Source organism: Ovis aries, chromosome 26, assembly GCF_016772045.2.
Source record: "Ovis aries strain OAR_USU_Benz2616 breed Rambouillet chromosome 26, ARS-UI_Ramb_v3.0, whole genome shotgun sequence".
NCBI lineage: Eukaryota > Metazoa > Chordata > Mammalia > Artiodactyla > Bovidae > Ovis > Ovis aries.
Window position 1 is genome coordinate 37,130,403 of NC_056079.1, and position 26,045 is coordinate 37,156,447.

Here is a 26,045-nt window from a genome sequence, read left to right on the forward strand (position 1 = left end):
TCCGGGCACCCCCTGCCCCTTGCCCAAGGACGCCTCCACCTGCACGACCGCCAGCATCCAGGCACCCCCTGCCCCCTGCCCGAGGATGCCTCCATCTGCACGACCGCCAGCATCCGGGCACCCCCTGCCCCTTCTTCCGCAGAACTTTATATATCTTGGGCTGCCCAAGCTCTGCACACACCTGACCCTCCGTCTCGGCTTCACCCGCCTTCCCTCCTGTCTGCCCCTTTCCTGTGTTCAGTCGTTGCAGAGTCTTACCAGTTTTGTCTCTGGCTCCCACCCAGAAGTCCTCGTTCGCACAGTCACCGCCTGCTACTCTTGCCCAGATTCTTGGAATCGTTTTTGAACTGGCCTCCCTCCCTGGGTCCCTCCTGTAAAGTCACTGTCCACTGCCCCAGGCTGTGCTGCATCTCACTGTTGGAGAGGCCCAGGCAGCATCGTGGAGTGGGCTGTGCTGGGAGGAGGTGGACAGCTTGTCAGAAGGAGAACGTGAGCAGTGTAGGTGGGAAACTGCCATTATTGTGTCCCCTCTCCATGGAAACCTAGGGCTGCCCCTCAATCCTGTTCACCGTATCTGTTCCCACAGTATCAGAACCAGGTTCCTGTTACCCTTTGGGGGTGTAGCCAACTGTCAGCCCTGGGTGGTGGAAATTCAGAAACTGAGGCACTTGGATGACCTGTTTGCAGAGTTGACTGACATTTTTTCACAAGGCCTGATCAGCTAGTTCATAGAGCTGTGATTGCTTTAATTTTCTAACAATAAAAGCCTTTTTGCAGTTGAGGGGGGGGAAATGGATACTTCATAAAGCAGTGTTGCTGTGCTTAGTTGCTCAGTTGTGTCTCTTTGTGTGTGGACTGTAGCCCATCAGGCTCCTCTGTCTATGGGATTCTCCAGGCAAGAATACTGGAGTGGGTGGCCAAGCGCTCCTCCAGGGGGATCTTCCTGACCCAGGGATCAAACCCGTGTCTCCTGTGTCTCCTGCATTGGCAGGCAGATTGAGTCATGGGGGAAGCTCTCAGATCAAGTGCCCTCCTTGCAAGAACTTCCCCTGGAGCTGGAACGGCGCTGTGGGCGGGCAAAACCGTCCCTGGCTGAGCCCAGAGCATCTTCCTGGCTTCCTCCCAGCCCTTGGATCCGCTTCCTAGTTCCAGCCCCACTGCCCACCTCCTCAGGGTGCCGGGCCTCTGGCCTCTGACTGTGACTAGTCATCCTGGTCTACTTTTTTCTTCTTCATTCTCTCCTGTTGGCACCTGAGCTCTCACATTTGTCCCTTGCCTCTAGGGCACCTTCTCTCATCTCTTAGTCTTATCCCAAAGTAATATTTTTTTCCTCTTGGTCCTCTAATATGTGACTGGGGTCAACCTCGCAGCATTTATCACTTTCTGCCCTGCATGACAGCCATCTGGGTACTGGACTGGCCTCCCGTGCTAGACCATGAGCTCGTGGAGGGTGAGGCCTCGCCCATCTGCACGTTCTTCAAGTGCAGACGCAGTGCCCCGCACCCCGTGCCCGTGTGGAGCAGGTGCCAAATCAACATTTGTGGAAGCAAAGCAGCGGTGGTGGGTGTGTCCTTAATCTAAGTGCTGATAAAATTCAGTGTATACCTGGCATGCACGTGTGTGTGCACAGAGGTGAGGGGCAGTCCTTTCTGAGGAGGCCCCTCTCTGGCAGGGCACCTTTGTGGGTGCTTACGGCTGTTTCCCCCCGAATCTCAGCAGGTGTGGCTGAGCAGGGCCCCTTGCAGAGGCAGTGCCCCCAACTGGGGAGAACGCCAGTTATGGTGTCTTGAGCTTGAAAGCACAGGAACTCCAGCTCCAGCTAGGTTAGCAGGAGAGCATCACCCAGAAGTATTCCTGGGGCGACCAGGCCCCAGTTCAACCCCGAGGCCCAGATGCTGCCCCATCGCCATCAGGATGGCTGCACGCACTCGGCTGCACACACTCAGCTCCACGCGGGAGGGAGCAGGCGTTCCCTCGGTGGCAACTAATGTTATTGGCTGGAAAACCCTCCCCAGATTCTGCAAGACCAGACATGACAGGGAGCTTGGCCTGGCTGGGCCTGGGCCGAGTGGGGACAGCTGGCATCTCCCTGGGGAGGGGTGGGGACGCCCCTGGGCAGTGCTGGCTGCAGAAAACACCCGTCACAGGGCATCTTTGGGGGAAGTCGGGTGGAATCCTTGAGTAACAAAGCAACATGCTGTTCTGTACTGGGGCCATCGTAACCTAACATCGTGTCTTCATTTGCGCCACATATATTCCTAATTCCTCTTTATAATAGAAGTTAGTAAGTTGCTGTTCTTATACTTTGCCTCCCTTCACTCTGGCCCATAAAAGGCCTCTTTCATGAATGCACAGTAATCGAGTTTGTGTCACCCAGTATCAGCTTAAATAAAAGTCAACATACTAGCTTTTATTTTTCCTTTAATGTCATCCCAAATAAACAGGAGTGCCAAACGGACTTTGAGAAATTTTCTCAACATCTCAAACTGCCTTTCAGAAGAGGTTTCCATCAACTGTAAAAATCCAGGGGAAGAGCTTTAAAAAAAATCCTAAGCAGTAGAGCCACAGCCCTAGAACAATGCAGTGCAGGTTTTAAACACAACTTTTGTTTAGAGTTTGAAATTAGGCGGGAAAACACACGGCCAGTGGCGGTCTTCAGTTGTGTGTTTGTGTAACCTCTTTTCACGGATGAGGCAAGCGAACATTTTTCTCCCCATAATCAGTTTTTCTTGGGCATTCCCATACATTGTTTTTCTCTTACATTGTTTGCTAAATGCATTTCCAAATTCAGAGTTGATTAGACATGCTACACATTTGCATCGTGTCATAAGATGCCTCTGACTCCATAACGCCTGATTTAATTGCGGATGTGCAGACTTGCAGAAGCAGCCAGCCTCCCGGCTCTCCTTGGCAGAACCCAGCCTGAGCACAGCTGTCAGGACAGCTGGCCTCCGTCTCAGGGGGCTGAGCACATGGCTTCCCACAGAGTCTGTTACCATCTCAGGGCCAGTGGGATTCTGTCCTGATCTCCAGGACTTTCTCTACAGAGGTCAGTTCTGTTTTTCCCACCTTTCATGGCTGTTCTTTGTTGCATTTTATCTTGCCAGTGGTCATACCTTTCCACTTTGATACATAAGAAATTTTCTTCTGATTAAACGCCATATGTTGCTTGGCTTGTTAAGTGGTGTGTGTGCGCCAAGTCCCTTCAGTCATGCCTGACTCTGTGACCCCATGGACTGTATCCTGCCAGGCTCCTCTGTCCATGGGATTCTCCAGGCAAGAATGTTGGAGTAGGTTGCCATTTCCTCCTCCAGGGGACCTTGCCGACCCAGGGACCCCTCATCTTCCTTTTTTGCTGGGCTTTTTTCTAGCTGCGGAGGGCGGGGACTACTCTTCGCTGCGGTGCTTGCACTTCTCACTGCGATGCTTCTCTTGTTGCGACTCCCAGGCTTTAGAGCACGGGCTCAGTGGCGGTGACATATGGGCTTAGTTGCTCCCTGGGGATTGCTGGGTCATATGGTAGCTCTATTTTTAGTTTTTTAAGGAGCCTCCACACTGTTCTTCATAGTGGCTGCACTAATTTACATTCCTACCAACAGGGAGGAGGGTTCCCTTTTCCTCACCCTCTCCAGCACTTATATGTAGACTTTTTGATGAGGGCCATTCTGACTGGTGTGAGGTGACACCTCATTGTAGTTTTGATTTGCATTTCCCTAATAATATGTGATATCGAGCATTTTTTCCATGTGCTTCTGGGCCATCGGTCATCTTTGGAGAAATGTCTGCCTGGTTTTTGACTGGGTTATGTGATTTGATATTAAGTTGTGTGAGGTGTCTCTATATTTTGAAGATTGTCAGTTGTTATCATTTGCAAATGTGTTCTCTGGGATATCTTTTCCTCCTGTCTATGGTTTCCTTTTGTGTGCAAAAAGTTTTAATTAGGTCTCATTTGTTTTTGTTATTCTAGGATATAGATCCAAAAGGTATTGCTGTGATTTATGTCAAAGAATGTTCCGCCTATATTTCCCTCTGAGAGTTCTATAGTATCTGGTCTTACATTTGGGTCTTTAATCTGTTTTGAGTTGATATTTGTATATGATGTTAAGAATGTTCTGACTTTGCTCTTCTACGTGTAGCTGTCCAGCTTTCCCAGCACCACATATCAAAGAGACTGCCTTTTTTCCATTTCATATTCTTGCCTCCTTGGTCATAGATTAACCATAGGTGCACGGGCTTATTTCCGGGCTTTGTATCCTGTACCATTCATTGATCTTGTGTGTCTGTTTCTTTGCCAGCACCATACTGTTTTGATGACTGTAGCTTTGTAGTATAGTCTCGTCAGGGAACTAGATTCCTCTAGCTCTATTTTTGTTTCTTATGATGGCTTTGGCTTATTTGGGTGGGGTCTTGTGTGTTTCCATACAAGTTTTTAATGCTTTTGTTCTAGTTTTGTGGAAAAGTGCCATTGGTAATCTGATAGGGATTGCATTGAATCTGTAGATTGTCTTGAGCAGTATGGTCATTTTTTAAAAATATTTTAAAAAACACTTGTTTGTTTGGCTGTGTTAGGTCTTAGTTGGGCTCATGCAGTGAGTAGGCTTAGCTGTCCTGTGGCATGCAGGATCTTAATTCCCCAACCAGGGACTGAACCTGTGTCCCCTAGCATTGCAAGGTGAATGCTTAACCCCTAGACCACCAGGGAAGCCCCTTTATATAAACTTCTTATGCAAAGTAATGAAGCCATGCTCTAGTCAGTCAGTCAGTTCAGTTGCTCAGTCATGTCCAACTCTGTGCAACCCCATGAATCGTAGCACACAAGGCCTCCCTGCCCATCACCAACTCCCAGAGATCACCCAAACTTATGCCCATTGAGTCGGTGATGCCATCCAGGCATCTCATCCTCTGTCGTCCCCTTCTCCTCCTGTCCCAAATCCCTCCCATCAGAGTCTTCCAATGAGTCAACTCTTTGCATGAGGTGGCCAAAGTATTGGAGTTTGAGCTTCAACATCAGTCCTTCCAATGAACACTAAGGACTGATCTCATTTAGGATGGACTGGTTGGATCTCCTTGCAGTCCAAGGGACTCTCAGGAGTCTTCTCCAACACCACAGTTCAAAAGCATCATTTCTTCGGCACTCAGCTTTCTTCACAGTCCAACTCTCACATCCATACATGACCACTGGAAAAACCACAGCTCTTGACTAGATGGACCTTTGTTGGAAAAGTAATGTCTCTGCTTTTGAATATGCTATCTAGGTTGGTCATAACTTTCCTTCCAAGGAGCAAGCGTCTTTTAATTTCATGGCTGCAGTCACCATCTGCAGTGATTTTGGAGCCCTCCAAAATAAAGTCTGACAGTTTCCATTGTTTCCCCAACTATTTGCCATGAAGTGATGGGACTGGATGCCATGATCTTTGTTTTCTGAATGTTGAGCTTTAAGCCAACTTTTTCACTCTCTAGAGGGTTGACCAAAACTGGTGACTAACAAGTTCCTGAGTTTCTCTCACAGGACTCCAGTGAAGGGAACACGTTAAAACTGCTCCACTTGTGGCCTGTTTTCCCTCAACATGCCCAGTTTGGTTATCTGTTTTCTGTTCCTCGTCTTTAAATGCACAGCCTCCTGGCCTCTTGCAGCCCAGGAGCCTGGAGTTAGCTCCTGCCCAGCACAAGGCAGCTGAGCCTGGTTGGGACCCGCAACCCTGAAGGTGGGGCCGTGTGGGGTCCCTGTGAATGGCCCTCTGCTATCAGAAGCCTGCACCCTCAGGTCGCTCTCGGGGCCTCTGGTGGGAATGTGCCACGACAGGAGCCGAGGTGCCCCCACACAGAAGAGCCATCGCTTCACCTGTCCCCGTGCCTGCGGCCGCCCTGCTCACACTACACGTGCCCCTCACCCTTGGCGGGCGGCTCCGAGGCTTGTTCTCCTGCCTCACCTGGCTGCAGACTGCTGCACCTGGCATCTGGCTTGCTGCACGTGCAGCCAGTGGACCCGCTTCGCCAGCAGTGACTGAACTTCTTAGCTCTTTCATTCTACAGGCTCCCGCGCAACAACTGTTCATGCGATGCTCACCTGAGATATTTCGGAAACGGGGACAGAAACCAACCGGACACCAGTGTTGGACTTAGAGGCAGGAAGCCCTGGTCCCAAGCTCGTCCCTCTCCATCTTTACAACCACCTGGGGGAAAGGGCCAGTGCCTGCTCCCACGGCACGCCTGAGGCAGAGGCAGGAACTCATCCCTGGTACTCGGAAAGGAGAGGCCAGCTGGAGCTGGGCTGGTGGGTAGGCCCTCCGGCTCTGGGCGTCAGCGGCCTGGGGACTGCAGGGCCAGGGAGGCGTCCTCCACACCCTCCGTGGGCCTCTGGGCAGGACCCCACCCTGACCCCCACAGCACCTTCAGTGGAAGTTCACTCTCGTTCATTCTGGCATGAAGGTTTTCAGTATTAAAACTTGCTGAAGGAAAAGGTCTAGGTGTTGATACCTAATAGTCACCAAAGCCTAACTGTGCGAAAGAAAATCTTGAGGTCGTGGAATGAAATGTCTTTCTAAATAAAAGACACTCTTGTTCATACACTTATAAGAATTAAAAAGTAAAAACAAACACCCCAATTTATTTACAAAACAAGTTCTTTTGTTTTACAAAAATTACCCCAAAAAGTGACAAAAATAGAAATAGCTTCTCAGACTCTTGGGAACTACTTCTAAGTGACCGAGGCGTCAGAACCCGGAGGCTCCCTTCCGGGAGGGCCCTCAGGCCAGGGTCTGGAGCAGTAGGATCTTCTCGTTGACGCAGAACCTGTGCAGCACCAGCATCAGGCTCTCCCCGCAGCGGGACACCTGGCGCTCCATGGCCAGGCGGAAGTCCTCCTTCACGCCCTTGGTGATGCCCCGGGTGACCGTGTGGTGCCTGGCGGGGCGGCGACAGGGAGACAAACGGACGGTTGGTTAGCACGGCCGCACAGGTCCGCGGTCCCGGGGCAGGAGAACAGCCTGCCTCAAACCTAGCGGAGAGCTTTGGAAAGAAAAACGCCCTGACCAAAGAGCACCCCCCGCCCGGTTCTCCTCGGAAAGACTCAGAAGCGGAGCGTCACCTTCCCCACTCGGAACAAGGCTGTTCTGCATGCCTGAGCAGGTCCAGCGAGACGCCGCCTGCCTGACTCTGGCTCCTGCAGCTCTGACAGTGGGCTCCCGACTCGCACACGGTTCGGTGACGCGGGGCTCACTGCTCAGGCCACACGGCTCTCAGGCCCAGCCAGGCTGGCCTCGGGGGGCAGGTCGCCCAGGCGGGGCTGCGGCTGTAACCCCCGGCTGGGGTCCCTGCACAGCCTGGGTCACCAACACGACTCTGCTCCCCGCGATGCCAGGCCTATGTGCAGGAAGCGGGCACAGCTGGGGTCCTGAGATGCAGGTCTGGCACGGACACAGGGGAGCAGAGTCCCTGAAGGAGAGCCTCCTCGAGGTCTGGGGGGGCCCAGGAGCCCTCGCTCGGGGAAGCACAGGCAGGTCGCTCAGGGTGCCCTGGAGGGTGTGCCTCAGAGAAGGGCGTCACAGAGGGACCCCGGACACCAACATGAAGAAAGGAAAAGAAACACCTAGCAAAGTTCAATGGGTTCAAGTCAGAGGAAAGGAGTTGTAACCACCTGCTGGGTGATGGGGCGGATTCAGACCAACACAAGGCACCCCCATCCCCATCCCTCTGCCTAACTCCCCTCAGACAGGCACAGGGATTTAAAACTAGACTTTGAGAGTACTAGCCAAAATTAAAAGGTTTGAGACCACTCTTAAAATGTTTCTGTTTTTAAAACCTGAATCATATAAAGTAAGAACAATAGAAGTGAAAAGCTGCAGTGTAACAGAAGGGGAAATAAAAAACCCAGGCTTGGTTAGAAGAGTGCTGTACTACACGCCACTCTACACGCCCGTGGGCAGCGAACAGAGCTGCACAGCACTCAACAGCACAGCCCAGACAAAACTCGGGGCTCTGGGGACACTTCTAGCCGGGTCCGGCGGCTGGCCTCGGCAGGGAGGACAAAGGGTCAGTAAGCCCCACTGGGGGCACAAACAGCCCCTCTGTGCTACCCTGAGATGCAGCTCTTGGGGGACCCAGCCTGCAGCCCTAAGCACCCGCCCTCTGACCCAGTGAAAGACACTGGTGTTTGCAGACCCTGAGTGAAGGGCATGGGTGCCTCCAACCAAAGGCTCCCCTTCATGCTGGTAATCACAAAACGCCGTGTGCCGCTGGGCATGGGCCCAAGGCCAGACTGTTTCCATACATGAAGAGCAGTACAACTCGATTATATTTCTATCAGCGTTTCTATTGCTCTGGTAAGTTTGGATGAAGAGAATGAATTAACTTTTGTGGTTTAAGACCAGGATAAACCACTTAATAAATGTGGTGTCCTGCCTACCAGTTATTTTCAATTCAGAAAGGTGAGGTCAGTGTCAGGAAAATAACTCTGCTAAAGCCAGCTCATTGAGGCCGAACCCTCAACCCTGGGCATGAATTTGGAAATCCCATAATAAAAATTTACTTCTGAGTTTCTCTATCCTTAAACATTTATCACCAAATGCCTTAGGCTTTATGAAAAGAGAGTCGTAGTTCAGTGCCTGATCTGATGTGTGCTTAATCTGACACACTTTCATATAATGTTCACTTATTTCCAGATCCATAATGATTTTTAAATTGAACACAGAAACACTGGCAACTTATGGAAAAAATAAGAAATGTTAACAATATTACAACCAGATGGCTTGCCAAGGAATGCGGAACAAATTAAAAAATTAAATAAAGCATGAAAAAAGGGCACCGAGGAACGAAGAGCTGAAATCCATGGGCGGTAAGACATGTCAACAAACAGCACACTATGAGCAGGCGTGTCCGTGTGGTACCTGTCGGCAGTCTGTATGCTGGGCTGAAGCACAGGGAAGAATTCCTGCTGCAGTAACCCCATGGGAGGGCTAGAAGGCCTTTAAAAAACAGCAAACAGCGGCATTCAAACACCCACACCGACTCAGCCTGCACTTAAAAAACAACACTCCAGAGAAAACGCATGAGACGGGGGGAGGGGGCTGGCTGCACACGGCTGGCAGCCTTGGGCCTTGCGCGGAGGCTTCAGGAGGACGGGGCCCCCCAGCTGCACGTGCGCCCAGGCCCAGGCTCAGCCCACTGAGATCTGGTGTAGAAGGGGCACCGGGGAAGAGGCTGGTGCGGTGCCCCGAGACGGCCACAGAGGGCCAGGCCCCCACTCCTGTCGTGGCCAGGCCAGTCCCACAGAGCAACCTGGCGACGTTTCTGAACCATCGCTGACGGGACTGAAGCCCCACGTGTAAGAGGCCCTTCTGAGAAGGCGGATGGGACTGGCCGTGTTTTTGGTAAAGGCTGAGTTTAAAGTTCACAAGGTAGCGAGAAAAGGAATGGGAGGGGGGACGACGCGAGTCTGGGCCGCGGCTTTGTGGGGTGCTGTGACAATCGCACGTTGGCCAGGGCACTGGCCTGCACCCAGCTCAGGGCACCCACGGGGACGGAGCGTCTGGGTCGCTCAGCCGAGTGCCTCCAGGGCACAGCCAGCGTCCGCGGGGAAGCTTCTCTCTTTCAGATACGAGAGGGTGACCTGCAGAGCGCAGACCCAAGCTGGTCCCTCCTGCCATCAGGCCCGGCACTTGCCCCACACCAGGATGGACAGGCCGGCCTCACCCAGGCCTGGGGTGAGGAGGGGCTGGGCTCTGCTCCCCACGTCTCTGCACTCAGCTGCCGGGCCCCCCGAAAGATCTGTAACGGCTGCGGATAATTTGTTTGCGAACCAAAAGAAAAAGGAATGGGATAGTTTTACTCGAGATTCTAACTGTACCTCAACTGGCTCAGGTGGCCCGCTTCTCTGCAGGAGTTTCTCATCAGAAATTTGTCAGACAGGTTTCAAGCGAATTCTGAGACTCACACAGTCAGCTCATTAAGCAGGAGCCTCCGTGCCTGCTTCCAGCCTGACGGAGGAGCAGGTTTCCTAGGAAGCTGAGTGGTCTTCTACAGGGCGTAGGGCATTAGAAGAGACTTAAGGGTTATACTAACCGTGGGTGGGGCACAATTCATCCTCAAAAGGCCTGCTGTGTGTCTGCCTCGCCCTGAACACCCCACAGTCAGTCATGCTGGCTGTCCAACAGCCCCGGCCTTCACTCTTGTCCGAGAGCTGGTCTCCACATCCCCATGTTTGAGCAGCTCAATAGAACTGGCTGAAGAACGAAGGGTCAGTCTTGATTGTCTGACAACCCCGTCTGACACCTTCCATAGCTGAGCATCAGCTTAGTGGTGGGAAGATGGTTAAACTTAGGTTTAACCTTAACTAAATGGAGTTGATTCAGCTGAGGCTGTCTCTATATTATGACAGTTTGTATGGTGTGTGTTCATGGGAATTAAAGGAAAAGTTATTCAAAGTTATGTTTGTGAATCCAGCCTCAAAACCGGACAGTCACAACACAAAACAGGTCACCTAGGCTCCCGTGTCAAAAAGCCATCTTTGTTCTCAAACACCATTAAGAATATTTTGAACCAGGCAGTTATCTTTCCCAGGTTCAAGGGAAGCTAACGGAAGCTAAGTGAGCCATCTGGCGCACTTGCCTAAGGCAGCTACTGTGTACAGGCCTTGTGTCTGCATGCTAAATCTTCAGAATATTTAGCGACATCTGCAAGGTGAAGGACAAGCACACCCCCTCGCCGCATCTTCCCATTCCTGACAGGACGCCATGCGGGCTGCGCCCAACCCTGAGGTTTAGGGAATCCAGAAGGAACGCCTCTCACTTCCCTCTCCTGGCATTTCTAACACCCTCCATGGATGGAACAAGATGCAAATTCCCGCTTTCAACTGGAAACTTGTCCCTCTCACGAGGGAGGAAAAGGAGCTGGTCTGAGCCTCGACAGCACTTGGCTCTCACTCGGGTCTCGGTCTCCTGCAGAGACGGTGACCCTGACTTGCACACGCGGACCGTGCAGGACGCGGAGGGGAACCACACGTCACACCATGCGTGGCCATCTACAGCGGAGAGGATGCACTGTCCACACTGCGATGAGGACTGGAGGGCAGAAGCGGGGGTCATGAGCTATTTAAAAATCATAAATGGTCACTGACTTCATTCAGGTGTAGGGGGGCTTGCCCAGACCAAGCCCCAGCCTCGCTGCAGAGGTGGGGGGGGGCCCCTGATGTGAGCGGGCAGCTTGCTGCGGAGGGCCTGAATCACCACTGAAACCCAAGTACAGTGTGTAAATCAAGTCTGCAGGTTTTTCCTAATCCAGCACAACTGTGACAAAGCATGGCTTTTCTTAATGAAAAGTGTTCTAATCAGAAATTATAGGATCAGTCTGTACGTTTTAGAAGGAAAAAGATTCCATGAATGAGACTTTCGTCTGGTGAAAAAAGTATCAAAAGTGACAGAACTACTCCAATTTAAACACGTTTCCATCAGAAATGTAGTTAAGGGAATGCCAAGTTCAAAAGGATCCCTGGCGTCAAACCTTCTTAAAAATAGACTGTCTGGATTCCTTCCTACTAAATGTCTGAAAGCTACAGAAATTTACAAACATTTCTGACACGCACACAGAGCGGGAGATGGGGGTGCTTACTTGATCAGCATTCCTTGATTGGGCAGCAGTTCCAGATGGATCTTCCCACCTTCCTGAGTTCTCAGGTAGGCGAACTCCTCCAGCATGTCGATATCTGAGGCCAGAGTCAGGGAACCACGGGTAAGAGCCAGGAGCCCTGCTCTCTCGGAGGCCGGCACGGGCTCGCAGCTCCTGGGTAACTGGCCCACGGCCACCCCACCAGCAACCCAGGCCCGCCTGAGTCCAAACCAACGATTCCTACGCCAACCAAACTCCCTCCCAAAGAGAATTACAGTCTTCATATAGATGGTTAAACAGTCTGTACAGTCATAAAAGCAACACCTTTTGCTTTCTTAATAAGAAATGAAAAAAAGGGGGGGGAGGTGGGAGGGGTGTTATTTCCACCCCTCTACCTCTGCCGCTGCTGCTGCTGAGTCGCTTCAGTCGTGTCCGACTCTGTGCGACCCCATAGATGGCAGCCCACCAGGCTCCTCTGTCCTTGGGATTCTCCAGGCAAGAACGCTGGAGTGGGGTGCCACTTCCTTCTCCAATGCATGAGAGTGAAAAGTGAAAGTGAAGTCGCTCAGTCGTGTCTGACTCTTCGAGACTCCGTGGACTGCAGCCTACCAAGCTCCCCCGTCCATGGGAGTTTCCAAGCAAGAGTACTGGAGTGGGGTGCCATTGCCTTCTTTTCTACCCAAAGGTTAAGAACTGCTCTAGGCACCTGGACAGGGATGTCAGACTCCTTGCAAATGAAAACTAGCATGTAAGAGAAGCAAGTGTGAACACCAGACCTTGGATTCTAAGGTGGCTTCTCCCTGATCAAGAGGACCAAGGCCAAAGCTCCCCGTCACGAAAGCAGGTGCCGGTGGGGCAGCGTCTCTGGGGGGTGCTCAGCGCACCTGTGACCCGGGACCCCGGGGCCCCCCCCGGACGGAGGCCAATGAACGACCAGGTCCGGCAGCCCATCCGCCACTGGGGGCCCTCAGGCATCCCGGGTACCTTCCGGAGAAGCGGAAAAGGGACCGGGGCTGCTGACCTTCCCGACTCCTCTCTGAGGTCTCTCCTTTCACAAGACTGACAGCCACGGCCCCATCTCAGATCATCACTCCTCCTTTCTCCCTCACATCCCTGACACCACTATTTCTCCCCCAAAGGGCTCACTCATTTTTGTCCCATGCATTTATCCTTTAAAAAAATAAAGAGTTTCTTCTGCTCAGACAGGGGAAAGGATACTGGTGACGTAATTGAAGAAGTTCTCGTACTGGAAGTTCCCTTGCTGGCAGATCTTGCTGATGGCTTTCAGGAAGAGCGTCTCCCCCCGCGGCCACTCGTGCTGCAGCAGGACGATGACGTGGCCCAGCGCCATGTCATCCCTGCTGTCCGTGAAGGCTCTCAGCTGCGGGCACAGGGCGGGGGGCGGGGGGCGTGCAGTCACAGGGTGACCGAGACTGGCGGGGAGGGGCCCAGCCAGGGGACCCGGCCCCCAAGCGCCCAGGCAGGCGTCCTGGTGGGAGTGGGTCACGGAGGTGGGGATGGAGGCTCTGAACGTGGGGTGAGGCGGGAGGAAGCTGAGCACCAGAGGGAAGGCTCAGGGACTTCTCTTAAGGGGCTGGGTGGGGGGTGGAGGGCGGGCCAGAGGTGCCCTTGGAGAGAAGGTCTGAGGACACCCGAGGATGAGGACGGGGCAGGCAGGGAGGAGGCAGGAATGTGAAGTGAGAAATCGTCACAGGGCTTCCTGGTCGGGATCAGCAGCCCTGCCTAAAGTCACTCCAAGCTGCTTCTGCCGCCTAGTACAGACCAAGAGTGAGGGCTGGGGATTGGCGCCCCGAGGTGGAGACGTCTGCTCAGGAGCTGCCGGGTGGGGGGCGGGGAGGCAGGGGGCGCCCTTCAGCCTGTCCAACCCCGGCTGCCCCAGCCCTGCTTTCCGTCAACCGTCCTGAGACGCCGCAGCTCTGGGGGCCTCGCTCTAGGACGATGAACTCACAGCCCTCTCCGAGCCCAAGAGCACCTCAGCTGCCTTCTGCTGCACCTAGTACATCCTGACTTGCAGGCTAACTCATAAAACGCTGGACATCATGACAGGCGAGGCCACCTGCGTGTCTGCCTCACTGGTACCTGGAGTGATAGGTAATACCGTGTCCCAAGGACGGAGGTTATTTCCCACTCTTCTCTGCCTAGTGCAGCTGACGTTTAATAAATATTTGTTTATTCCTCCAACTGCTTCCCTCGCTATACCAGCATGCTGTCAAAAGACTAAGCTAACATGTGCTCAAGGCTCTCAACTTGAGTCACTCCAGATCATCAGAACAATCCTCTGAATTAAATTCCTTTCATGCTAATCATGAAACAGTGGAAGCACTGACAGACTTAATTTTCTTGGGCTCCAAAATCACTGTGGATGGTGACTGCAGCCATGAAATTAAAAGATGCTTGCTCCTTAGAAGAAAAGCTATGACAAACCTAGATAGTGTATTAAAAGGCAGAGACATCACTTTGCCATCTAAGGTCCGCAGAGTCAAAGCCATGGTTTTTCTAGCAGTCATGTATGGACATGAGAGTTGGACCATAAAGAAAGTTGAGTGCTGAAGAACTGATGCTTTAGCACTGTGGTGCTAGAGAAGACTCTTGAGAGTCCCCTGAACTGCAAGGAGATCACAGCAATCAATCCTATAAATCAACTGTGAATATTCACTGGAAGGGACTGATGCTAAAGCTCCAATACTTTGGCCACCAGATGCAAAGACCCGAATGACTGGAAAAGACCCTGATGCTGGCCAAAGGAGAAGGGGCAGAGAGAATGAGATGGTTGGATGGCATCAACAACTCAATGCCTATGTCTGAGCAAACTTCGGGAGACAGTGGAGGACAGAGGGCCCTAGCTCCTGCAGTCCATGGGGTTGCAAAGAGTCAGACTGAGTGAGTGAACAGTACAGTAACATGCTGATCAATGTGAAGCTTACCTTAAAACAAGCCAACATTAAGTGCAGGCAGTAGGGCATGATGGCCTTGCTGGTACATGGCAGAAGCTTCAGATCCGAACCTAAGAGAAGTCCACAACAGGCAAAGAGAGCTCAGAGGGGCAAATGATTAAGGTGCTTTCCTTAAAACAAAAGGATAAGCAGCAGTCACATGGTCTCAAACACAGTTAAACCACAATTACATTTAGTGAAGGTAAAATTGGTTTTTGAATCATCTCTGGATTTCATGTCTCAATCTAAATTTCTAAAACTGCTTAAATACCTTTTATTATGAAACCTTTGAAATATACAGAAAATGACAAGACAATATCACAAACACCAGTGTGCTGTATCACTCAAGTTTTATACAACGTTGACACTGGGTTTAGTTTTTAGATTTTCATACACAGCATCACAAATCCAGTCCACCTTCTGTGAGCCTCTTCTGATCCCTGCCTCCCTCCCTGGAAAGAAAGTGAAAGTGAAAGTCGCTCAGTCATGTCGGACTCTTTGCGACCCCATGCAGTCCATGCAGTCCATGGAATTCTCCAGACCAGAATCCTTGAGTGGGTAGCCTGTCCTTTCCCCAGGGGATCTTCCCAACCCAGGAACTGAACCAGGGTCTCCAGCATTGCAGGCGGATCCTTTACCAACTGAGCTATGAGGAAAGCCCCGGGGGTAAGGGCTCTTCTGAATGAGGGGCTCAGCATTCCTACATACGCTGTGCGCTTGTCAGGCAGGAATCTGTATCCGTACACCTCAGAGGAACGTTCCTCATGTTTCTAGTCTGCTGTACAGATGGTGTCTCAGCCTGCACATCCCTCCGCTGACTGTTTGCAGGATGACACCTGTGACTCCAGCTTGTTGGTTTTCCATGTTACACAATGTTCTGTTGGTAACACAGACCACCACTGATTTATCTGTTCTTTTCTGTTTAACACTGGGATTTCCCATTTTTTACCATTACAAACAGCACTGAGATAAACATTCTTATATATATATATATTTCTACATACTTGGAGAGCAGTGGCTGTTTTTCACACCAAGATTTTAGTCCTTTCCTTTATGGTGTGTGCTCCTTATATCCTAAATCCTTCTCTACTTCAAGGGCAAGAAGCAGCAAAAAACAGAGACGCTGCCTTCGTGTGGACCCTATGCACACGCACTTACACGTGTTCACACCGCTGGCTCTGGACCAGCACAGGTTTGCACTGCATGGGACCACTTGTGTGTGGCTTTTTCAGTAAACACAGTACCAGCATTTTCACTTTACAGATGTCCAGATGAACTAACTGTGGGATTACAGACCACAGCGTGTGCAATCGAACCAGGGTTTGAGCCCTGACTGTGTCCACACTGTTGCAGCTTCCTGCCTTGGGGTAAGTCATTCGTCAATTCCGGGTGCTGAGGCAGAGAGAGAAAAGTACCCGGATTTTTGACTACTGGGGGCGGCAGGAGGAGAGAGGGGGTCAGAGCCCTTGGGTTAACTCCTGCATTGTTCAAGGGTCAACTGTATACTTGAAACAAAAGGTTCATTAAATAAAATTTATCCATTTTACTGGAGATACATTCATTTTAATTATATTTACAGCCTATCTCACTAAAAAAGAAAATTTCTAGTTGAAAATCCACAACCCAGGAGGTGAGGGCCCACGTTTGGAAATCACTGATAGGTCTGCATCCAGAAGGGGCACATAGCCAGGCAGTGAGATGTGACCTGGTCTGCTAAGCTGGTCTCAAACACAGCCAGGCAGTGACATGTGTGACCTGGTCTGCTAAGCTGGTCTCAAACACAGCCAGGCAGGGAGATGTGACCTGGTCTGCTAAGCTGGTCTCAAACACAGCCAGGCAGGGAGATGTGACCTGGTCTGCTAAGCTGGTCTCAAACACAGCCAGGCAGGGAGATGTGACCGGGTCTGCTAAGCTGGTCTCAAACACAGCCAGGCAGGGAGATGTGACCTGGTCTGCTAAGCTGGTCTCAAACACAGCCAGGCAGGGAGATGTGACCTGGTCTGCTAAGCTGGTCTCAAACACAGCCAGGCAGGGAGATGTGACCTGGTCTGCTAAGCTGGTCTCAAACACAGCCAGGCAGGGAGATGTGACCTGGTCTGCTAAGCTGGTCTCAAACACAGCCAGGCAGTGACATGTGTGACCTGGTCTGCTAAGCTGGTCTCAAACATAACCAGGCAGTGACATGTGTGACCTGGTCTGCTAAGCTGGTCTGCAGACCGACTGCATGACTCTATGTGCCTTCCAGAAGCACACGGGTAATGTGGATTCATGTCCTAATGGTCAATACAGCCACCCTTTACTCTCTGCATCCAGATGTAAAATGACAGCTTATTGTTTTAACTTGAATTTCCTGTCCTAACGGTAGGTGGAGAATCCTTCCAAGTAGTTTTGGGCAATATTTCATTGAATTTATCTCTAAGTATTTTATGGGTTTAGATGTTATTTGATCTAGAGTCCTTAGGGTTTGCTACATGGCCAAATATGTAGCTGTGGATAAAGACGGTTCCTTTCTGACCTTCTTTTTTCTTGCCTATTGTGTTGGCAAGAATCCCCAGGATGTTGCACTGAGGTGCTGGGGGCAGACACCAGCATTGCTGCTGGTCTTGGGGAAAGCACTCCATATTTCATAGCTAAGAATGATGTTGGGGAAGTTTTCCTCCTTTTTCTAGTTTACTGAGTTGTTTGTTTTTAACTGTGAATGATAAATGCAGACATAACTAAATTCTGTCTGCGTCTATTAAGACAATCTTATGATTTTTCTCCTTTAATCTGCAAATGCGGTGAATGGTACTGATCGGCTCTCCTGGGTTAAGCACCTCTGCACTCACTCAGCTGCTGTGTCTCGTCTTTCTTATATGCTGCTGAATTTGCTCGTATTCTGCTAAGGATTTTGGCGCCTGTGGTAATGGCAGAGCCTGGCCTTTAATGCTCTTCTCTTGCGATGCTGTCTGGCTGTGCTGTCAGGGTTAATGCTGGTCTTAAAAACGGAAGGCTAAGTGTTCTCTCTTCCTCTGTTTTCTCAAAAAGTACATACAGGATTGAAGTTGTTTCTTCCTAAATGCTTGACAGGATTCACAGTGAAGCCAACTGGACCTGGAATTTTCTTTGTGGGAAAGTTTTTGATGACAAATTTGATAGACATAAAATGTTCTGATTTTCCATTTCATCTTGTGTCCATTTTGGTAAGCTGTGTTTTTGAAGGATTTTTTCCATTTCATCTAAATTGCTGAATTTATTGGCATAAAGTTATTCACAACCTGTGCGCTTACTGTCCTGATTTCAGCAGGATCCAGGGTGATGTTCCCTCTTCCATCCCCGATATTGGTCATTTGCAATCACTGTCATTCGGGTCAGTCTCGTTAGGGGTTCATCAATTTCATTACCTTTTGGCTTTATTAGTTTCCTTCCGCTTTTTTCTATTTCATTGATTTCTGGTCTTGTCTTTATCACTCCATTTTCTACTGGGCTTGGGTTTGACAGCGTATCTCTTTCCACCTCTATGATAGAACTGAGATCCGGACAGTGGGGCCCTCTTCCTTTCCTGTGAAGCATCACAGCCCAACTTATGTAATTTTTCAACAAATGAGCAACTTGGAGTGAAGCTCAAAGCAGCCTGAGATACGCTGAGCGATCCTTCTCTAGTAATCGTAACAAAGTTTCCTGGAATTGGTAAAGACTGGAAAAGGATTCTCTGATATTCTTCGAAGACAGCACATTCGGGAAAGGAAGAGCATGTCGGAAGGAAGACAGACGCACAGCTGCTTGTGAACCCAGAGCCCAGAGCAGCCTGGTGAGCACTCTGCTCCTTACACAACTTGCCAAGCTCTGCCAAGGAGACCTCATGGGGTCACCTTGTCAGGAACTGTAGGAACTATAAAAAAAAACTCCCAGTGGTGGGCCCTAAAGCTATTTCTAGAAAATAAAACTAGGCTTTGCCACTGTACCTTTTCTAAACTTGGGCTTTATTTTGGAGGGCTCCTCCTGGGACTTGCCTCCATCCTGGATGGGAAGGACCATGGAGCACATCAAATCGAGGACCTTCTCACACGTCATCTGGAGAAGAGAAGACCAGAAGGAACCAGCTGTGAGTTTCTGATGGAAAGCACGCCTCCGTAACTACCGTCTCTCCAGCAGGCCACCTGGGCACAGAGGCTGGGGAGCGCCAGTGGCCCAGGACCCCATGTGGTCACTGCTGTTTGCCTGACAGTGAACGCGGAAAAATAACGAAGATTAAACCCATGCACTAGACCTTTCAAGGAACACGGACCCACTCTCTGCTGTTAAACAACAAAAGAACAAAACTGAAAAACTAATCGAGTATTAATTGAACTACTAAAGTGTTTGACAGCATCGTGGAGTCCAAAAGAAGTACACCCCTGTCTTAAAGACATTTACTAACTCACTGCATAGAGAAATGAACAAAATGGGACAGACGGTAAAAGGGCATAATAGAAAATGAAGTAGAAACACACAGGGTGGTGAACTAGCAGGAGAAGTTTTAGGCTGGACGGTTATCCTGATGTAACCCTTAAAGCCAGGAGGGTTTGACATGTAAAGAGAAGGGAGGGTTTTCAGAGGAGAGAAAGATGTGGGGAGGGCTGTGCACTGGCCTTGGAGAGTCACCTAAGGGCGTGGTTTAGAGAACAGGTGTGAAACTGGACAGATGACACACTCGTGGAGGAGAGGGGGCCCCCGCGCCCCATTAAGCAGGTGGTCTCGACCCACAGAGAGCAGGGCGTCACCCTCAGTCCCCACGTCCAACTCCAGGAGTGACAGGGTCACGGAGGGAGCGTTTCCTGTGTGTCAGGCACAACCCTCCTATTACCTTCATTTTACAGATGAGGAAGTGCAATCTTAAATCCCTGCTTCTCAGCCTTTTTCGTATCTTGGCACGTCCAGAAAATACTTGTAAGGCTGCTCAGAGCTGGAACCAGATGACCCCGGGGCTCAGCTGCTCAAGCCCTAGCTAACCACCTGGGCTGAGGGGCTGGCATTCCAGCACGTCCAGAACCACCCATGGCCACAGGGTCATGAGGCTCCAGCTTCGAGAGGTGGGCAGCTGGGCAGTTAAAACCTTAAACCTCCGGAGGTAGACAGAGAGCCAGTTAAGTGGTGGGGCCAAGAGTGAACTCAGAATCAAATGCTGCCATTCCTCAATACCCATCTCCTGACTTCAGGTACGCGATGGGAAGTAGGAAATTAAATAAAATAGAATCACTATTCTTTTTCACCAGCAGATCAGGTAATAAAATCTAGGCAGAAAGAGCAAGTTTCAAGGAAATATGCATGGAATTAAAAAGCCACTCCGGCAAAGAGAAGAAGGCCCAGGGTCACCAAGGGCGCCCAGGAGGGTCCCCACACCCGTCGGGCACCCAGGACTCACTCTGTACTCCCCCAGAGCGAAGTGGCAGGTGGCCAGCTGGATGAGTGCCCTCTGATGCTCCAAGGTGCCCTGCCCCGAGATCTGTGGCTGAGGAAGTGATCCCTGGAGAGCTGCCAAGTGGTGCAAGCTGGCGATGGCCTTCTTATATTGACCCTGAGAAAGTCACAACAGCAAAGAGAAACAAGGCCATCAGAAAATAAACTTCCTTTTTGCTCTTAGATTCTATGTGCTTTCATAAACTGTGCTGAGAAAGTACTCTTATGATATGCATCTTTGCAAACGATCTTCATGCACCCTTTTAAGATAAATACAAAGTAAAATAAATAAATGAATAAGAACAAATAAATGAATAATAATAATAAAACCTTCCAGAGCCACTAGCAAGCAACTCCAAATCAGGTACTTCTGCTGAACCAAGTGAGAAGGGGAAGGAGACTTAGCAACAGTACCAAACCCACTTAGCTAAAGCCAGTGGAGGATCTGTATGGAGGTACCTTATAAACACAAAGATTTTTCTTTCTGGTCTTAATTCTTGAGAGGAAATAAAATAACACAAGCTCTCTGATTAAAGTACATTTTTGATATGCCGTTTCTTTATAAATTAGAGAAGGAAATGGCAACCCACTCCAGTACCCTGGCCTAGAAAATCCCATGGATAGAGGAGCCTGGTAGGCTACAGTCCAAGGGGTCGCAGAGAGTTGGACATGACTAAGCGACTTCACTTTCTTTCTTTCTTTATAAGTATTTGACTATTTCTCCTCCATGAAGGCTGGAAGCAGCAACCGGCCCATTTTCCCAGTGGAAGCCCGAAGCCTCTGTGTCTCGGGACTGGGTCCTCTGTCCCCTCTGGGCAGGTCCCGCTCGAGGACGGCAGAGCCGGGCGGCAGGGCTCTGCCAGAGCAGAGGGGGTTGAGCAGGGCTCCTCTTTCATTGAAAAGCAAACTGGCATCTACAGGCAGGCGTGACCCGACACTCCACACGTAACACAGGAGGGGCAGGCCTGTCGCTGGGAGCTGCTCTGAGATGACCGTGGAGCGTGGTCCCCTGCCAGTGGAGACAGAGCAGGAGGGAACACACACCTTCAGGCTGAAGATGTGCTCAGGAGACCACGGTCCTGTCTGCACACAGGTGCTTATAAACCCACATTACCTGATAGATGATCATATCGTTGAGGAAGATTCTCAGCCAGAGCCAAGTATCCGTCTTCCACGCCAAACAAATTCTTGTAAATTCTGAGCAAGAATTCAAAGACAAATTTATCAAAGATGTAACACAGATGCATCTGATATACCCATCAAGAGAACAACAATCAGAGAGACAAATGATAAAACATGGATGTAACTTTAGACTTTGATTCCTAAAACACTGGTCTGAACTTTTTTTTTAATTTTTTAAAATTTATTTCGGTCTGAACTTTCAATCAGAGGGTAAAGTTGGGGCAGAATCAAGTGACAGTGCCAGTCGCGAAGTCGTGTCCGACTCTGTGACCCCATGGACTGTAGCCCGCCAGGCTCCTTTGTCCATGGGATTCTCCAGGCAAGAATATTGGAGTAGGTACCTAGCCATTCCCTTCTCCAGAGATCTTCCTGACCCAGGAATTGCACCTGGGTCTCCGGCATCTCCTGCATTGGCAGGTGGATTCTTTAACACCTGAGAAAGAATACTTACCAGGAATATGTGAGAAATGTCATTAGGCACTGATGCTCACTAAGTGCATAGCATGTGCTAAGAGCTGTTCAACGAGCTTTTCACACATTACTTCATTTATCCTTTAAGCTACTTTGCTTTCACCTAGTTAAAATAATCAACACGTGACACTAAGAGTTTTATTCATTTTTTTAAAAGCCGACCTATAACCAGAGAAAAGAATCCCCTCCAAAAGTCACCAACCTGTTCACAACTCTAGATGTGACAAGAACAAATCGGGTAACTCGACGTTGACTAGAAAACACGGCGACACGCCAGACAAAGCATCGGTAGCGGCGCGTGACAGAGCAGGCCAGGGACCCATGTGCCCTGGCCAAAAGGAAGGTCAGGGCCTTGGTCCCGAAGCACAGAGGATATGCTGGTTAGCCAAGTGCCAGTCATGTCTGAGGAAGGCCAAAATACCCACTAGTGTAAATATTACACAGAGATACTCCCTCTTATGTATACTACACTCAAAACAGGCTTCCTGCAGTGTCTGGAATTTGAGCTTTTCACTTTCAGGCAATGGAATTAATGCAGACAGAACAGCACCACCTCCTGTAACCTTAGTACGTGTGGTTGGAGAAGATACAACGCAGGGGGACAGAACAACTGAAAGCCGAGAACAAGCCCAGCGAGCAAAGGAAAAGGCCAGCAACAGGAGTTCCAAGAGACCGAAACTCTCCCTCCCACTCCACCCCAACTCTGATTAAAATGGCCCTAAAATGCATGAACTACCATAACCAATTTACTTAGCCATTAGTGATGGACATTTCGAGTAGAACAATGAGTCTTTTTTGGTGTGATGATTCCATATAAAAACTGAAATATCCCAACAGGACAAGTATGCCTTACCCTTATCCAGGAATTCCAGGGAATAGAGCAGCTCCCAGCTCTCTCTGGCCAGCTTGAAGCTCTCCAACACCTCGATCGAGTTAGCAAGTTCTGCCTTGTTGATGACAATGTGACGGTTCCTTCCTTTTGCTGAACAGTCTTCGTCATCCGAACTCTGCTTAGAGAATGTGAAGAACACGATGAAAGTTACAGAAACAGTCGCTGCTGCTGCTGCTGCTGCTGCTGCTGAGTTGCGTTAGTCGTGTCCGACCCTGTGCGACCCCATAGACGGCAGCCCACCAGGCTCCCCGTCCCTGGGGTTCTCCAGGCAAGAACACTGGAGTGGGTTGCCATTTCCTTCTCCAATGCAGGAAAGTGAAAAGTGAAAGTGAAGTCACTCGGTCGTGTCCAACTCTTCCAGACGCCATGGACTGCAGCCTACCAGGCTCCTCCGTCCATGGGATTCTCCAGGCAAGAGTATTGGAGTGGGTTGGAAATAGTCACTATTTGAACATTATTACGTTTATTGCTGATGTCAGCTCTGACTACTATAAGAATTTTATATCAAAGGATATGATCATGAGTATACTAAAATATTTTGAATTTAACAATTTTAAAACACAATATAATAGAAAATAACAATATTAAAAGATAATATAAAATTTTCATCCTTTCATGCACTCAACTTGTATTTTTAAAATTACGGTTTTTCTGATGATAAAATTCTAAGGCTAAATACTAAGGATAAAATACTAACGTTATGGCAGCTTCAGAGTAAAGCTACAGAGTTAAAACTTCTAATAACTTAAAAACATATTAATGCCATAAAAGCCAAAACCTACATTTTTATGTTTAGGGATACAGCTTAATTAAGTAGTACCTATTTCATAGCTTACTTTTTTCCAATATGTGACATTATTTAATTTGCTTTCAAAAAAGTTTGTTGTGTAGTGGAATTAAAATTTAAGCCTGAGTCCTCTGAGAAATAACTGAGAGAAACTGAATTATTAAAAGTGAACTTTTGTTCACTGCATATAACATATACCATTCTCCAACAGTCACCCAGTGCAAGGGGTCTGGCTAGGAGTCCTTTAGTCTGCACTTACTCATTTTATTTAATAATAAAGATCTGTAATTTGCTTTTCATCTCAAACAATACAATGAAGAAAAAAGAGGGCCTCAGGGAAAGGCAACTATTGTAAACGCCACTGAGTACGGTCAGACTTTGTGCTGAAAACAAGGAAAGGTAAAACAGCCCCACCTAATCTTCCTGAAAACTGCTTGAATCTTTTATTCCACCAAAGTCATCTTATGAATTCAATGGCCCAAATTAAATTCTCCCTGTAGATTTTTACCCTACTAAGGTCATTAAGAAATATGTAGAAATAAACATCTATAGGAACCAAAAACAGACTTGTGCTTGTTGGGGGGAAAGGCTGAGGAAGGGAAGGATTGGAGCTTGGGATTAACAGATGCATGTTACATACAGGAGACAGATAAACAACGAGGTCCTACTGTGTAGCACAGGGAACTCTATTCAATATCGTGTGATAAACCATAAAGGAAAAAATCTGAAAAAAATATGTGTAACTGAATCAATTTGCTGTACAGAAGAAACGAATCCAACACTGTGAATCAATTATACTTCAATAAAAAAAGTACATATATTTCAGCTAAATATATCCAATCCTCATTTAAAAAAAAGAACAGAGCTCAGTCAGGTTCACTAAATAGAAAAAAAGAGGACCCAAATAAACAAGAAATGAATGAGGAGAAATATCAACCAGTACCGCAGAAAGACAAAAAAAATCCTAAGAACATACTATGAAGACGTTTTGTGGCGTGAATACACATTAACAAATTGCACAAGCTAGCAGAAATGGGCACATTTCCAGAAACATACAGCCTGTCAAAACTGAATCAAGAAGAAACACAATTTGAACAGACTGATCACTAGAAGTGAAATAGAATCTGTAATAAAACAAAAAAAAAAATCCCTGCAGACAAAAGTCCAGGACCATATGACTTCACTCTGGAATTCTACCAAACATACAAAAAAGAACTTATACTGATCCTTGTCAATCTCCTCTAACACTGAAGAGGAGGGAACACTCCCAAGGTCATTCTAGGAGGCCACCATCACTCTGATACCAAACCAGACAAAGACACTACAAAAAAAGACAATTACAAGTCAGTATCTTTGATGAATACAGACGCAAAAATCCTCAACAAAATACCAGCAAACCAAATGCAACAACACAGATTAAGGATCATACACCATGACCAAGCCGGATGCACCCCAGGGTCACAGGATGATTCAACATACGCAAATCAATCAATGTAATATACACACTAACAAAAGAACAAGCAAAAGCCACATGATCATCTCCACAGATGCAGAAAAAGCATGAGATAAAACTCAACGTCCATTCTTGATGAAAACTCTCACCAAAGTGGTATAGAGGGAACATATCTCAAATGTAATAAAAGTCATTTACAATAAACCCCCAGCCAACATAATACTCAGTGGCGAAAAACTGAGAGCTTTCCCACTTAAATTTGGAACAAGACAATTTGCAACATTCTCACTACACCTATTCAACACTGGAAATCCTAACTATAAAAATCAGACAAGAAAGAGAAATAAAAGGCATCCAGATTGGAATGGAAGAGGCAGAACTGTTACTGAATGCAGATGACATGATACTCTATCTAGAAAACCCTAAGGACTCCACACAAAAACTATCACTGAACAAATTCAGCAAGATAGCAGGATACAACATAAACAGACAGAAATCTGTTGCATTTCTTAACACTAACAATGGAATATCAGAAAAGGAAGTTAAAAAAAGAATCTCATTTAAAATCATATCAAAAACAAATGAACAAAACCCCCAACAACATAGGAAGAAACCTAACAAAGGAGGTGAAATACCTGTATGTTGGGAACTCTGATAAAGGAAAACTGAAGATGATTCAAAGAAATGGAAAGATATCCCATGTTCTTGGAATGGAAGAATTAATATTGTTAAAACTGCCATACTACCCAAAGCTATCTACAGGTTTAATGTGATCTCTATCAAATTACCTATGATATTTTTCACAGAGTTAAAACAAATAATCCTAAAATTTATATGGAACCACAAAAGACCCAGAATTGCTAAAGCAATTTTGAGGAAAAAGAATAAAGCTGAAGGCATACCCTCCCAGGCTTCAGACAATATCACAAAGCTGTAGCACAAAACAGCCTGGTACTGGCACAGAAGCAGACACGCAGGTCAGCGAAAGCGAGCAGAGAGCCCAGAGATAAACCCACACGCCTCCGGCCAGTTACCTTCAACAAAGGCGGGAAGAATATACAGTGGGGAAGAGGCAATCTCCTCAGCAAGTGGTGTTGGGAAAGCTCGACAGGTACGTGTACATCAGTGAAGTTAGAACTCTCCCTTGAACCATACACAACAATAAAGTCTAAACGGCCTAAAGACTTATATTAACTTATGACGCCGTAAAACGCCTGTAAGAGAATATAAGCAAAACATTCTCAGACATTAATCACAGTTAATATTTTCTTAGACCAGTCACCCAAG

At 48.5% G+C, this 26,045-nt stretch overlaps 1 protein-coding gene across 5 annotated transcripts in view; it reads right to left on the reverse strand.

The window, feature by feature from the left end:
* Nucleotides 1-6,579: 6,579 nt before the first annotated feature.
* INTS10 (integrator complex subunit 10) overlaps nt 6,580-26,045 on the reverse strand; it is a 33,154-nt gene continuing 13,688 nt past the window's right edge. For 2 of the 5 annotated variants that reach the window (XM_060406893.1, XM_015104645.3), the window contains 8 exons: nt 22,480-22,633; nt 21,088-21,170; nt 19,939-20,091; nt 18,500-18,608; nt 14,547-14,626; nt 12,820-12,982; nt 11,605-11,698; nt 6,580-6,903 (listed from right to left, as the gene is read on the reverse strand). In XM_060406893.1, coding sequence (XP_060262876.1) covers nt 6,747-6,903; nt 11,605-11,698; nt 12,820-12,982; nt 14,547-14,626; nt 18,500-18,608; nt 19,939-20,091; nt 21,088-21,170; nt 22,480-22,633 — 993 coding nt within the window. In that variant the 3' untranslated portion in view covers nt 6,580-6,746. Of the gene's footprint in view, nt 8,964-11,604; nt 11,699-12,819; nt 12,983-14,546; nt 14,627-18,499; nt 18,609-19,938; nt 20,092-21,087; nt 21,171-22,479; nt 22,634-26,045 lie in introns of all 5 variants that reach the window. The other 3 variants (XM_042241456.1, XM_042241455.1, XM_015104644.3) reach the window with 2 other exon arrangements.